The 13,029-nt window shown below is 38.2% G+C and overlaps 1 protein-coding gene across 2 annotated transcripts; it reads left to right on the top strand.

Annotated features, from left to right (window-relative positions):
• The first annotated feature begins 834 nt into the window (after positions 1-834).
• Positions 835-7,996, top strand: LOC143283962 (vacuolar ATPase assembly integral membrane protein vma21-like). 2 transcript variants are annotated; one of them, XM_076590434.1, is made up of 3 exons: positions 835-924; positions 5,684-5,848; positions 7,546-7,996. In XM_076590434.1, the coding sequence occupies exons 2-3, from the start codon at positions 5,734-5,736 to the stop codon at positions 7,686-7,688; spliced, it is 258 nt and encodes an 85-aa protein (XP_076446549.1). In that variant the 5' UTR covers positions 835-924; positions 5,684-5,733; the 3' UTR covers positions 7,689-7,996. The 2 variants fall into 2 exon arrangements, with proteins under 2 accessions (XP_076446549.1, XP_076446551.1); XM_076590436.1 differs by having other exon boundaries at positions 920-982.
• The last annotated feature ends 5,033 nt before the right edge of the window (positions 7,997-13,029 follow it).

Raw genomic sequence — 13,029 nt, forward strand, 5'->3', positions numbered from 1 at the left:
CTCAGTGACGCCTCCTTGAGCTACTGAAATTGAAACTTCCCCACAATAAAGCATGCATTTAGAACCCGGCAGATCATTTCAAGACCAGCGCTGGAGAATTACTGTTGTTGGAAAAGGTGTGTTTTCAGAGCAGGCTTTATATGATTGAGTGAGACAGAATGTCGCATTTTTTTCCGGCAGTTTGTTCCACAATGATGACGGGGCCTGAAAACAAAGATCTCTTACTTGTTAATTGCTTCTTTATTCATTACAGGAGGGATTTTTGAATTGATGGCCTGGTATCAGAAACAGAATGAAGGTGATGAGTTGGAATGTACACTTTAAGGAGGTCAGAGAGGCAGTGAGAGCCATAGCTTGAGAAGGAAGAAAACGTCAGAGCGGAGAGTTTGTAGTCAATGCTTTTTGAAACAGATATAGCCAGTGAAAGAGTGGATCGAAGAGAAGAGTATATATAGCATGTTCAAGCTTGGAGGATATGAAAGTAAATCGAGCAGTATTGTTCCGAACTCTTTACAGATTGTCAAGTGAAGTTTTTGGAATGCCGGCAAGAACAGATCAAGTTGCAGTAATCAATCATTGACAAAAACCAAAAGCAAAAACCTGCTTCCATTGACAGGTATAAACTGCGAATAGAAGTAATCCATTCTTCGCAAAATAAGCTGCTTTGCAAATATTAGAAAGGGTGAGAGCAGGATTCGAACTCAGACCCTCACGGACACAGTATTGGCAGGTAATCGTCTTAACCATTCTGCCACCTTGCTCCTCAATGTTATGTGTCCACAGTGTTCAAGTGAGAGGTCACCGACAGGGACCGTGCATATAATCAGAAGACAAAAAAAAGAAGAAAAAAAAAGAAAGAAAAAAGGCCAATATTTTTCTGTTGCTGCGGAGCTGCATTATGGCTGCAACCTGCTGAAATCGAAGGTAGACAAAATCTTCACTGATGATAGGATTTACTGCTCTTTCAGGAGCGCATATTTAGGTATAAACACATCTTGCATGAAGCAGGAATTTATATTTGTTAATTTTTATTTGGGGCTGTCTGTTTTAAAACATGCAGTTAATAGACAAACGTCAGGGGCTTTTGAACACGAATGGCCCACGTACAGGCATCACTTCGTAAGAGTCCCACACCACTGCACTGCAGGGAAGATCTCACCAGGGTTGTTATGCAAAACATCTGCATTTTGATGGACATTGGCACAGGTTGCGGGTCAACAAATAAGCGGTGGGGCTGAATTCATTTGATGTTCTGGATGTGCATTGTTCACTTCAGGTCTTTCGGACTGTTACAGTCCTACTCCTAGATTCAGGTTAGAGGAACTTTGTATGAATGTAGGAACCCAAGGAGTAGTCAGAGAATGTAGAAACTCAATAAATAGTCTAGAGGTTTGTTAACCTATTTCATATGCAAAGGATGTAGCACTTATTTGTGTTCCTCATGGTTCGTAGATGCTCCTAGCTTTCATGATTTGTTCTGCAGATTATGATGGACTTGGTGATATCTGATAGCTCCATACACTGATTCGCAAAGTTGGACCTGAGATTACAAGGTGTCTGGCAGATTATTAATAATGGCATTAAGAACAGGATGAGTCCCAGAATAGTAATCCCCTTGCCCTATGGTAACACTGGACACTGCAGGCAATTATCTCTCTTAACCTTTCCCGTACGTCGCCTAAAATTTTGCGCGCCGTACGTCGTGGGTGTGCAGAAACCCATGGTTTCTAAGAAGGAATGACCCCTCGCTGTACGTCGTGGGTGTGCAGGCACCCATGGTTTCTGTGTACGAACTAACCCTTCGCTGTACGTCGTGGGTGTGCAGGCACCCATGGTTTCTGTGTACGAACTAACCCTTCGCTGTACGTCGTGGGTGTGTAGGCACCCATGGTTTCACTGAAGAAATAAGACCTTGCCGTACGTCGTGGGTGCACAGTAACCCACACCTGTCCGTAAAGCAAATTTGACTTTTCTTCAGCAGACTTGCATGCGCAGTTTCCACTTGTGCGTGTAGGCTATTTACTCCAGTGCTTGACCAGGCGCATTGTGAATAAGTTTTGCCCGTGAGAAGAGAATGTTGTTACTTACAAAAAACGGTTTTTTTGGGGGGTTTTGGGGGGGTTTTTTTTGGGTTTTTTTTGTGTGTGTGTGTTGTTTTTGTTGTTGGTTTTGTTTTGTTTTTAGCGGCTACACGCCCATCCTCTTTCGGTCAAGGCAGATGCCCTAACATAGCAGCAACAGCCTGGTATCAGTCCCCCCTTCCCTTGGCCTAGATCTCGGCATTCCTGGCTGGCTGGCTGGCATTTTTTTTTTCTTTCTTTTTTTTTTAGCCATAGTCGGGTTTTCTCTACTTTGAACAGATTAGGATAAGAATAAAATTTCTATATCAACTATCTTTCTTTTTTTTAGCCATAGTCGGGTTTTCTCTACTTTGAACAGATTAGGATAAGAATAAAATTTCTATATCAACTAGATTTTAGATCAATTGATTTCAGACTTACAAAAATATCCAGAAAGGCACTTTAATTCCAACTAGATAAAAAGCTATCAATCAGTTGCTCCCGATCATTCTCTACAAGAAAAACAGTTCATTCAATATTGTTGAAGATATCTAGTGCAATAAATATTGTTTTCTGAAATTAGTTACAACTTTAGAGTAAAACTTGCCGCAGACTTGAACCGGGATACGATCAACAAAAGACAAGGTCACTCTCATCTCTCTCTGTAGCGAGCCCAAGTGACGTCATGTCGACAACGCGTGGCGCGCAAGCTTTGCATGGGTGGCTCCACACCCACGACGTACGGCGTGCAAGGTTTATTCTTTGGGAGTATGGGTGTCGTCACACCCACGATGTACTGGGACATTAATTGATTAATAACTTCTTTGTTTATGTATAAAAGAAAATAATGTTCAGTGGATATGTAGTAAACTATATTATGGACAAAGTCATGAAATTATGTGGAAGTGGCTTCAATATTACTTGAGTTACAGAGCAAAAACACTTGTCTGGGTGATTTCACACCCACGACGTACGGGAAAGGTTAAAGTGTGTGTGTGTGTGTGTGTGTGTGTGTGTGTGTGTGTGTGTGTGTGTGTGTGTGTGTGTGATGTCAAAGTCAGATTTATTTGTTGCTGGATGTTTAGAAACTGTACAAAAAATATGCACTTGTTTGTTTGTTTCTTTCTTTAGTTTAATGTCTTTTCAATGTTAAGTGATATTAGATGGGGGTGGGGGTATGGGACTGGGAGTAGTGTGTGTGTGTGTGTGTGTGTGTGTGTGTGTTGATGGGAAGAGGTGGTGGGATGACTGAGGCAGGAAAAGAGACATGAAACGCACTTGTTTTCGCTGCATGCCATGCACACATTATGTACTCAAGGTGAACAGCAGAAACAAAGGACATGACTGTGGTGCTGTCTCATGCTGTCTGACCATGGATCACTGTTTATAAATGTATTCATGTATCAGACATCACTGTGGGTCACATTGTGTGATCATGCCGGGTTGTGGATTGCCTTCTAAAACATGTCAAAACTAATGGTGTGTGTACGGATATATATAAGTTTATAACCCATCATTTTGAGCTTTTTACTTCCATTCCTTGATTTGTGCTAACAGAGTTGATGGCTGGTGAAACTGGTATAACTGATGAATGAAATGCTTAAGTTTTGGATTGTTTCACTTACAAAAAAAACTTATAAAAAAGAAAATTCACCAGCAGTGTTGATGTTGCAGTATTCTGTGTGACACATTTTTATATCTTCAAAATAACATTCCGACAGAGAAAGATCCACAGTTTTATGTTACTGTTTGAACACATATGATGTGTTGTAATTTCACGTTTGTGACATTATAACACAACAGTGTGGTTGCTCATTCGTTTTTTCACTTACGATATTTGCTGGTGGGCATTTTGAGTGGGCTGAAAGAGAATTATTTGTATTTGTGTTCGTATTTCTTTTTCTCACAACTGATTTCTCTGTGTGAAATTCGGGCTGCTCTCCCCAGGGAGAGTGTGTCGCTACACTACAGCACCACCCATTTTTTGGTTATTTTTTCCTGCGTGCAGTTTTATTTGTTTTTCCTATCGAAGTGGATTTTTCTACAGAATTTTGCCAGGAACAACCCTTTTGTTGCCGTGGGTTCTTTTACATGCGCTAAGTGCATGCTGCGCATAGGTCCTTGGTTTATCGTCTCACCCGAATGACTATGTTTTGGTTGAAGCAGACAACAGTATTTTGAAATGAATTGAATTAAAGTGAATATTTTGGGTACTGGAAGACAGCGCAATTTATAATTATGGAAGCAAAGTACGTGTTTTTTTTTTGTGAGAGGCTTTCAGGTTTAGACGAGTTCCTGAACTTTTAATTTAAGTTGTGGTCCAGTGACAGAAAAAGGTCAAATGAATGGATCTTTATTTTAATGTGTTTTCACCCTTTGGTGATAATACACAGTTAAAAAAAACACGTGGATTGGGAGAGGAAAAGAAATGCTTTTTTGTTTTCGCATGAAATTGGGATTGTGTACTATAACTACTCATAAAGTTTATAGAAAAAAGAAATTAAGAAGATAGGCCTGATAGTAGGGAACTGCAGTAGAAAGCACACATGAAGTGACTCATCATTTAGTGCATCATAAGTGAGATATGTTATATACTGAACTAAACGTATCTGTTTCAGTTTATAAAAGGCAGTGTGATGAAATCATATCAGTGATATATTGAAATGAAATGTCACACTGAGCTTTGTTTGAGGCATTGAATCCCAAGATGATTTGCATTATTTGTGACATGGGAATCATGGGAACCTACTGTGATGTAGTAAGAGAAGGAAATGGGTTGGGAACTGAGAAGAAATCTGTTTAAACTTTCTAATTTAAAACGTCTTTATTTTCATTTTTTAGGCCTCAAAGTGAAAGAAGTACTCACTTATGCATCAACTGTTAAATGGCTCTTTCACACTTTAAAGTGCAGTGTATTGGCTTTCTAAGCACATCATGGTGGTAGCTTGGCTCATGAAAATTGTATCACTGTATTGTATTACTTTTTTTTTTTGTCACAACAGATTTCTCTGTGTGAAATTCGGGCTGCTCTTCCCAGGGAGAGCACGTCGCTACACTGAGAGCGCCACCTATTTTTTTGTATTTTTTTCTGCATGGAGTTTTTTTTTATTTGTTTTTCCTATCAAAGTGGATTTTTCTATAGAATTTTGTCAGGGACAACCCTTTTGTTGCTGTGTGTTCTTTTACTTGCGCTAAGTGCATGCTGCACTCAGGACCTCATTTTATCGTCTATCTGAATGACTATGCCCAGACCACCACTCAAGGTCTGCTGGAGGGGGAGAAAATACTGGTGACTGTGACATGATTTGAACCAGCGCACTCAGATTCTCTCACTTCCAAGGCGGACGTGTTACCTCTGGGCCATCACTCCACGTCAATGTGTGAAAAGTACTGACGTTTCGGTGAAGAACTTAGGCACTGACTTACAAGTGGTTGGCAAGATGGCTGACAGTGATTGAGAGTTATGTTCATCGATAGATCTGTTTTATTCAATTATTTGATTAATGGAAGAAATATTCACTTATTTATTTATTTGTACATTAGAATTCTTTGTTTACTTATTTATTTGTTTATTTGAGATAAAAGATTAAGACTTCTTTTTCAAAGTTTATGTTTATTTACAGGTGAGACAGCAACTTGTGTGTCGTGAGTACAAATCCCAGCATTAGGAAAAATGGCACAGGATACAGGCAACCGTAGCGTGATGAAGAAGATGCTGCTCTTCACAATCCTGATGGTCTTCCTCCCTATTTTCTCCTATTTCTTCTCCAAGGCATTTGTCTTTGAAGGTAGGTGTATGCCTCAGTGTGCTTGATACATATGTCTCTCTGTAGGATTCTCAACTTTCCAGTCCCTGTGAGGACTCAGTGGGGATCTTTCAGTTGTAAGCAGCATCCCCCATCTTCTGGAATTGGAGGGGGAGGGAATCTGTTGAACGTCCCGATGTGTTATGCGCTTGGAATATCTCTTTTTTGTCGCTCTCTTTGTTTCTGACTTTGCCCCTTTCAGTTATCTCTTTCTTCTTTTTCTTTTTCTTCTTCTTCTTTTTCTTCTTCTTCTTTTAATCTTTTGTATTGCTGGTCCATTCACCTGATCTTTTTCGGGATTTTTTGGGTTTTGTTTTGATTTGACATTATGTTGTTTTTTTGTACGATTTTGTACAATATGTATAATCATTTTTGTTCAGGTTCTTTTTTTTTTTTTTAATCCTTAGACAAGAAATGGACATTTATCAACATCAGAAGTTTGTCCTCTTACATCACTATGAGCACATGACTAATTTTGATTAAATTCATTTCCCAGTTTTTTTCTTCTTTTCAGGTTCTTAGGTATCAATATTGATTTAGATTAAAAAAAAAAGAAGAGAGATATATATATGATGTATATATATATATATATGTATATTGATAGTTTTTTTATTATTTTTTACATTGTATCCATATCAAGAACTTGCACTGAGATTTGCGTTTAAATTTGTTGTAAGTAGCATTACTTAATGAGCAGTTGTGGTTGACTTGTTGTTCTTACTGTTTATGCATGTATTGAATATTGGTATTCTCTGCAGAAGGTTTGTTGTTTGTGTAATGTTCCCATTGTGCTCCATCCAAAAACATTCAATGAAAAAGAAATGAAAAATGACATAGTTTTGGAGTCAGGACTAAGGAAAACATGGTTTTAAACCAGTTTAAGCATTTTTCTTTTAATATATAGTACCAACATTTTTTTCACATTCAAGGTCCTCCAGAGTTGACCTGTTAATGGTGGTAACCTGAAACAGATCAACCCAAGCATACCAACATCATGTAGAATTCATTGATAGTCATGATTCATAAAAACTGTACTGGGAGGGAACCCTCGTTAGCTCTCTTCGTCTACAGTGGTTGTTTCCCTTCGACTGTTGTTCTGTTTATGGGGCTTGAGAAGTGCTGACAAAAAGGTATCGTTATGAAGAGAAACGTGGTCAATATTGAAAACAAGACTTAGCATAACAGTTGAAAATTAATAAGCCAAAATTAATGATAAAACTTCAGGTGTGTGTGTTTTGAATGATAAAACTTCAGGTGTGTGTGTTGAGGGAACTTAAAAGTCTTATAATAGTAATTGATTTCACAGCAAAAACATATTGGAATGAAACATTTAAAGGGTAGCTAAACCATTATTGTGAATTACACAATAAAGTTGAGTTCACTTCACTTGATTTATCTCACAACCCCCCCCCCCCCCCCTCCCCTCCCCGCACACACACACCCCTCCACACCCCTAAAACAACAAACAAACCAAAAAAAAAAACCCCCAAAAAATCCCCAACACACACACACACATACGCACCAAAACCAACAACCACAACTCAAAATTAATAATGAAAACAAACCGAATTCATTTAGATAGATAGAAAATTCATTTGCTATTCAAATAGATAGAAAATAATTAACAACAACTACAACACTATTTTACGTTGAATTGCTGTCCACTGTGTGTGTTACAGGCTTACTAGGAATGGTGGGGTCAAGCAGTTACTTCTACGCTGCCATAGTGGCCATTGTGGTTGTGCACATCATTCTTGCCTGCTTTCTCTACGTGGCTTTCACAGAGGACGACACGCCCAGACCACAATTTAAACAGGACTAGTCGATAGCTTTGGATGTTGTTATTGTTAGATATTACTATTGTGCATTGTTTGAGAGTATGTGTAATAGAAAGAATGAGTTGTGGGGAGGGACAGAAGGAGAATGACAGCAGGGAGGGAGAGAGAGAGCGAAAAGGAGTGTATGTGATAGTGGCCCATTTGTGAACAGTAGAAGTGCATTCTTTTGTTTCTGCTGTACATTTGGAAGGTGAAAATGAGTGATCACTCTCCTGCATGTTTTGAACGAAGTGGCATCTCATCTTTACTTCCATTGATAGATACTTTATTGTAAATAAATGATTGAACTGTGTGACGTGACAACCTTTTTGTGAAGCAATGTATAGTGGTGTGACCAACACTGCATTTCTGATCCAGCTTCTCTCTCCAACATACGTACATATTTACACATGAACTAAACAGTGCTCATTTATTATCATATACCATTGTGTATCATTGTGCAGCCTGATACAATTTTAAATATCTTCAAAAAGACTTGGCTTTCCATTTTACAGCTTAGGGTAGTTGTGTGCTGCATTTGTCAGATGAATAACATTCAGCACCTACAAATTATGTGCCATCTGTGTGTGTGTGTGTGTGTGTGTGTGTGTGTGTGTGTGTGTGAATTTGTATGGGCTACTAAAGCTGGATCCATCTTTTGCATTAGCAGTACAACAAAATGTGCATGTGTTGGAAAAAAACAACAACATCTGATGATCATGTTCATATTCTGTTTGACTGCTTGTTTTATGGAGCATATTTATCATCTTTTCTCAGACATACATACATTTTCCCTAATTCTCCATTAGCATTTTGAGTGACTCTCTTTTTTATTTGTAATCTTTGAAATTTGCTTTCAAACTTAACCCTTTCGCTGCCAGGAAAATAAGATTTAAGTGAAATCTATTTGCCAGGGTTTTTTCACAAAAAACGGGTATAAATTTTCAAAAAATTCTGTGCTCTTTGTTATTGGAGAAAGACCCATAAAAGTATATATTTTCTGAAAGGTAAATGAATAAAGAATACAAAACACATGCTGTTTTCCCATTTTATATATTTGTAGTGACATGCTGTTTTTTTTAAATCAGTGTTTTGTTTTTTGTCACATTTTCAACTTGTTCATTACAAACATTAGTCAGGTAATTTGCACAAAAACATCATATTTTCTGGACAAATGGATATCTGCAAACACAAAATCATACTAGAACAACCACTATATATATATATATTTTTTTTTTAAAGAGATAGATACACAATACATTGTGACTTCTCCAAGTGATAAGATGGATGTGAGGCCACGCCCCCTCAGTCTCCACCCCCCTCCTCCTCACCCCTCTCACACGGTCACTTGATTCAGTTCTCATCAGACCGCGTTGGCTGCGTGCCAAGACTATCGCTCTGCTGCTAATTCGGTCATCTGTCGTCTGCTAAGATCTGTACAGCCGGCATCACTCACTGACAGTTGCATCGTGGCCACTCTCTTCATTATTCATTTATTTTCTATCAGATCGTCCTATAAATGTTCATCTCTATCTTCTCCTTCGAATTTACGCTTCAATTCTTTCTGAGCATCAGCTAAAGAAAGAAATCATGGTTGATTTAGTTCGTCACGATCGCATGTCTTGAGCACGGCGTCAGTCCGACATTTTGTTGAGCGAGCGAGGAGAGAAGTCGGGCAAACACTTGGACAGTGACCCAACCAAAACGTTCAAATAAAGGACTGCTTCATGACGTAGATGGGGTTTCTAGCTATGAATAGAATCTAGAGAGATTCCCCAGGCTAAAGCTACCACTATTTTTGCCAAGGAAGTGAATGCAAACCAGGGAAAAGTCAGAATATTTCGATGACGAGTTATCTCGTCATGCAGGCAGCGAAGCATACATGCTTGCCATGACGAGTTATCTCGTCATGCAGGCAGCCTAGGGGTTAATGGGGACATAAAGTGAAATAGCACCATGCTCTAAAAACCTGGCAAATGTATGTATGATTACAGAATCATGCATTAAACTGAACATATCTGCTCATTTTAGCAATTATATTGATGAAATCAATGGGCTTGGCTCACAATGATATTGATTAAAACAATCAGCATGGGGCAAAACAAGGTGCTGCCATATTGGGCTTGGCTCTCTGGAAAGGAAACAGAAAGAGGTCAGTTGTGTTGTCACATTAACTGTACACAAAAGTGGACATCCAGGATTGTTCAGTTTGGAACAACTGTGGGAAACAACGGATGTTCTATGATTCAAACTGCAAGCCCATCACATCATTTTCAGAAGCTGCGACAGTTAAATCATTGTCTCTGCAACATGTGCTTTCCTCGGGCACGACAGAGATGGGAAACGTGCAGTTTCTGCATCAACACTCACGTCTTTGATCTGTCTGTGTTGTTGATGTTTAAGCAGCTTGCTTGAACTCTTTTTCTGTAAACTTGGATTCAAAATTATGAGGAACTCCACCAAAAACTCCATTCCAACACAGTCTTTGCACAGTATCATTTTTAGGTTTCTTTTTAAAAGTCCTTGCACAGTATTTTTCAATGAATTAATTTGAAACAGCTTCGCAAGTCAGCCAAAAGTGGAAGCGAGTCTCTGAACTTGTGCTGTCACAACCATTTCAAAATAGCAGCCTCCATGACTACTTGAAACATCTTTTTTTTGTTTTTTGGTTTTGTGTGCAAGATACACTCATTTGCTTTAAAAAGTATTGGACGAACCATAACTTTCTAAAATCTGTCTAAGCCATGAAGCTCAACCACTTGGAGTCCTCTTTATGGTGGAAGGAATTTGGGGACCTGTGTGTGTGTGTGTGTGTGTGTGTGTGTGTGTTGTTGTTGTTGTTGTTGTTTGAATTTTAAGGTGTGCTGCTACTAAAATAAAGTAACAGGCATTGCAGTGGCAGAAAAATGCAGTGAACTACTCAGAATAAACAGAATCCAGTTTGATTTACATACTTCAGAGCTAATGAATATTTAGAATTCGAGAGGGATGTGTTTTCTTTCTTATTGATAAAAAATGCAATGATATGGTTGTGTTCACTGTGCGTACACCTGCCTAAATTATGCATACATGTACAAACGTGTAACTAGCACATCTGCACGTATGCTCAGCTAACACATCTACATGTATGTTCACATATACGCATTTTTGGGACTGGCTCCATTTTCTGAATTGGAGAAAATTTGTTTATTTGTCTGCTTTCAAGTTAAAATGATGTTGGAAATTTGTGAATTTGTCTGAATATTCAGACATGTTTGGTGGGATTTTGTTTTTTTATGGGGTCTTGCGATTTGTATTACACATATTTATTGGTTTTGTGAATATTCCAAACTGCATTCAGTGTGTATCTTCATCATTTCTTTTTTGTTTTAAGTCTGTGAAGGAAAGAGAGAAAATTAAAAATATTGTTGCATTGTAATCAAACTTTTTGTGATGGTGAAAATTTCAAAGTTGAAAAAACAATGATTATGATGTTTAAATTGTCATTGTTGGTGTGGGATTGCTGGTGTTCATGGTATTTGAATGTAAATTAGTTGACTTTGATTAGTTTTTCTCTCTATCTTGCATTCTCCCCCCCCCCCACCCCCCCCAACCCCCTTTTTCACATCTGTGGAAAAGATCAACGTGTTGCAAAAATATACACTACACGACACATGGGAGGTTTTTTGTGTTTGTTTTTACAGAGTAATACTTTTGTAATATTTTTGTTGTCTTTTTACTGATTGTGTGTTTGTGCACTGCCATACATTCTTCCATGAATGAGCTTGTGTGTGTTTGTGTAGTTTGTTTGTGTGTAGTTTGTGTGTGTGTGTGTGTGTGTGTGTATGGATTGTGGGTTTCGGTGTATGTACAATAAATAAAATGGTGTGATTATTTGTATATGGGTCTGGTTCTGTAATAGGGAGAGAGTGTGAAAGACAGAATTGTAATAGAATTATCATTCAATTTTCAATTTACTTTATTATTTCATGTTGCTGAGTTGGATTTGCTTCCAGCAGTTACAAAACATGACTGGTTTTAACTCTATTCTTAGATGTATGCACCACAAAAGTGAATTAATATTGAAAAAATACTGGAATCTTGAACTAGAGAAAATGTTAGCCCACCCACTTGTTTCACCCCCTTTCCCCTCTCCCTTGTTCAGAACTACAAAAGTGTTGGAATTGAAAACCAATTCATTTTCTATTTCTTCACCTTCTCTTCTGCAATTCCCACATCCAACCAAATGTATAAAAGGGCATTTATGTGTATAACATTTGCCTTATCCACTCTTAAGGCAGCCATATTCCATTTTCAGGGGTGTACACACTTAATAGTGTTATTGTTTCTTTAACCTCCCAAACACTGACATGGATTTTATGGGATCTTTAATGCGCACATGTATCGACTGAAAGACTGGAAAATCTTATCTTCAACCTTAACAGACGCCATGATCCTCAGATTCAAAGTTTTTACTATTCAGGTATTGCATCTATCTCTCTCTGAAAGAAAAACAACAAACTTTGTGAAAAAATGTTCGTTTTTTTTTTTTATATTGACAATGTTCTGGATGTAGACACGAGCAGAGATATATATAGGATGAGCACACTAGTGCGTGAAAATATATGTTTCAAAATTACAATTTTGATTAGTTATGTCGCTCTTAATGCATTGCATATGTGTGTATGTACATATGCACATGTGGAATAACCATACACACACACACACACACACACACACACACACACACACACATATGAGCATACATTCACACACACCGATTCAAATCTCATGAGGAACGTTTTCAAAAATAACTGTTGGGAAGTGTGTCAGTTTACAGGTAAAAAAAAAAAAAGTGCAAATCCATTGTGACAATGGAGACTGATCGACTGGTTAATGCGTTGTTATTATTGCAGTTTTCGTCAATCTGGTTCCATGTTTTTCCTCCGGTCTCTGATTTGTCTGTCTCTTTAGGCGTTAGTATCGCACAATACAGTCGCGTGCGCACGCGCACACACCCTGAACATCATATTTACCCGTGCCATATAATGAGCCGACGTGTTTTTATATTGTCACGTGAACAACACAATGCATTAATTCCCGTCAATATACACTCTGTAGTCTATGTTCAATAAATATGTTTTCAGTCCGTCAGTGCAGCGATCAACAGTTAAGAAAAAATATTGTGCGAAGTTATGTGCACCATCAGCAGGCAACAGCTTAGCTCTTCTGCCGGAGAAGACAAAAAGAAGAAAGATGATCGTCTGCTTTATTTGACTGCATTTTCAGGGTGCATAGTTGAAACGAAAAACCGCCTCGATTTACAAATCAATAACTGATTAAGGTTTACCTTATGTATCATCGAGT

The sequence above is a fragment of the Babylonia areolata genome, chromosome 7, assembly GCF_041734735.1.
Source record: "Babylonia areolata isolate BAREFJ2019XMU chromosome 7, ASM4173473v1, whole genome shotgun sequence".
Lineage (NCBI taxonomy): Eukaryota > Metazoa > Mollusca > Gastropoda > Neogastropoda > Buccinidae > Babylonia > Babylonia areolata.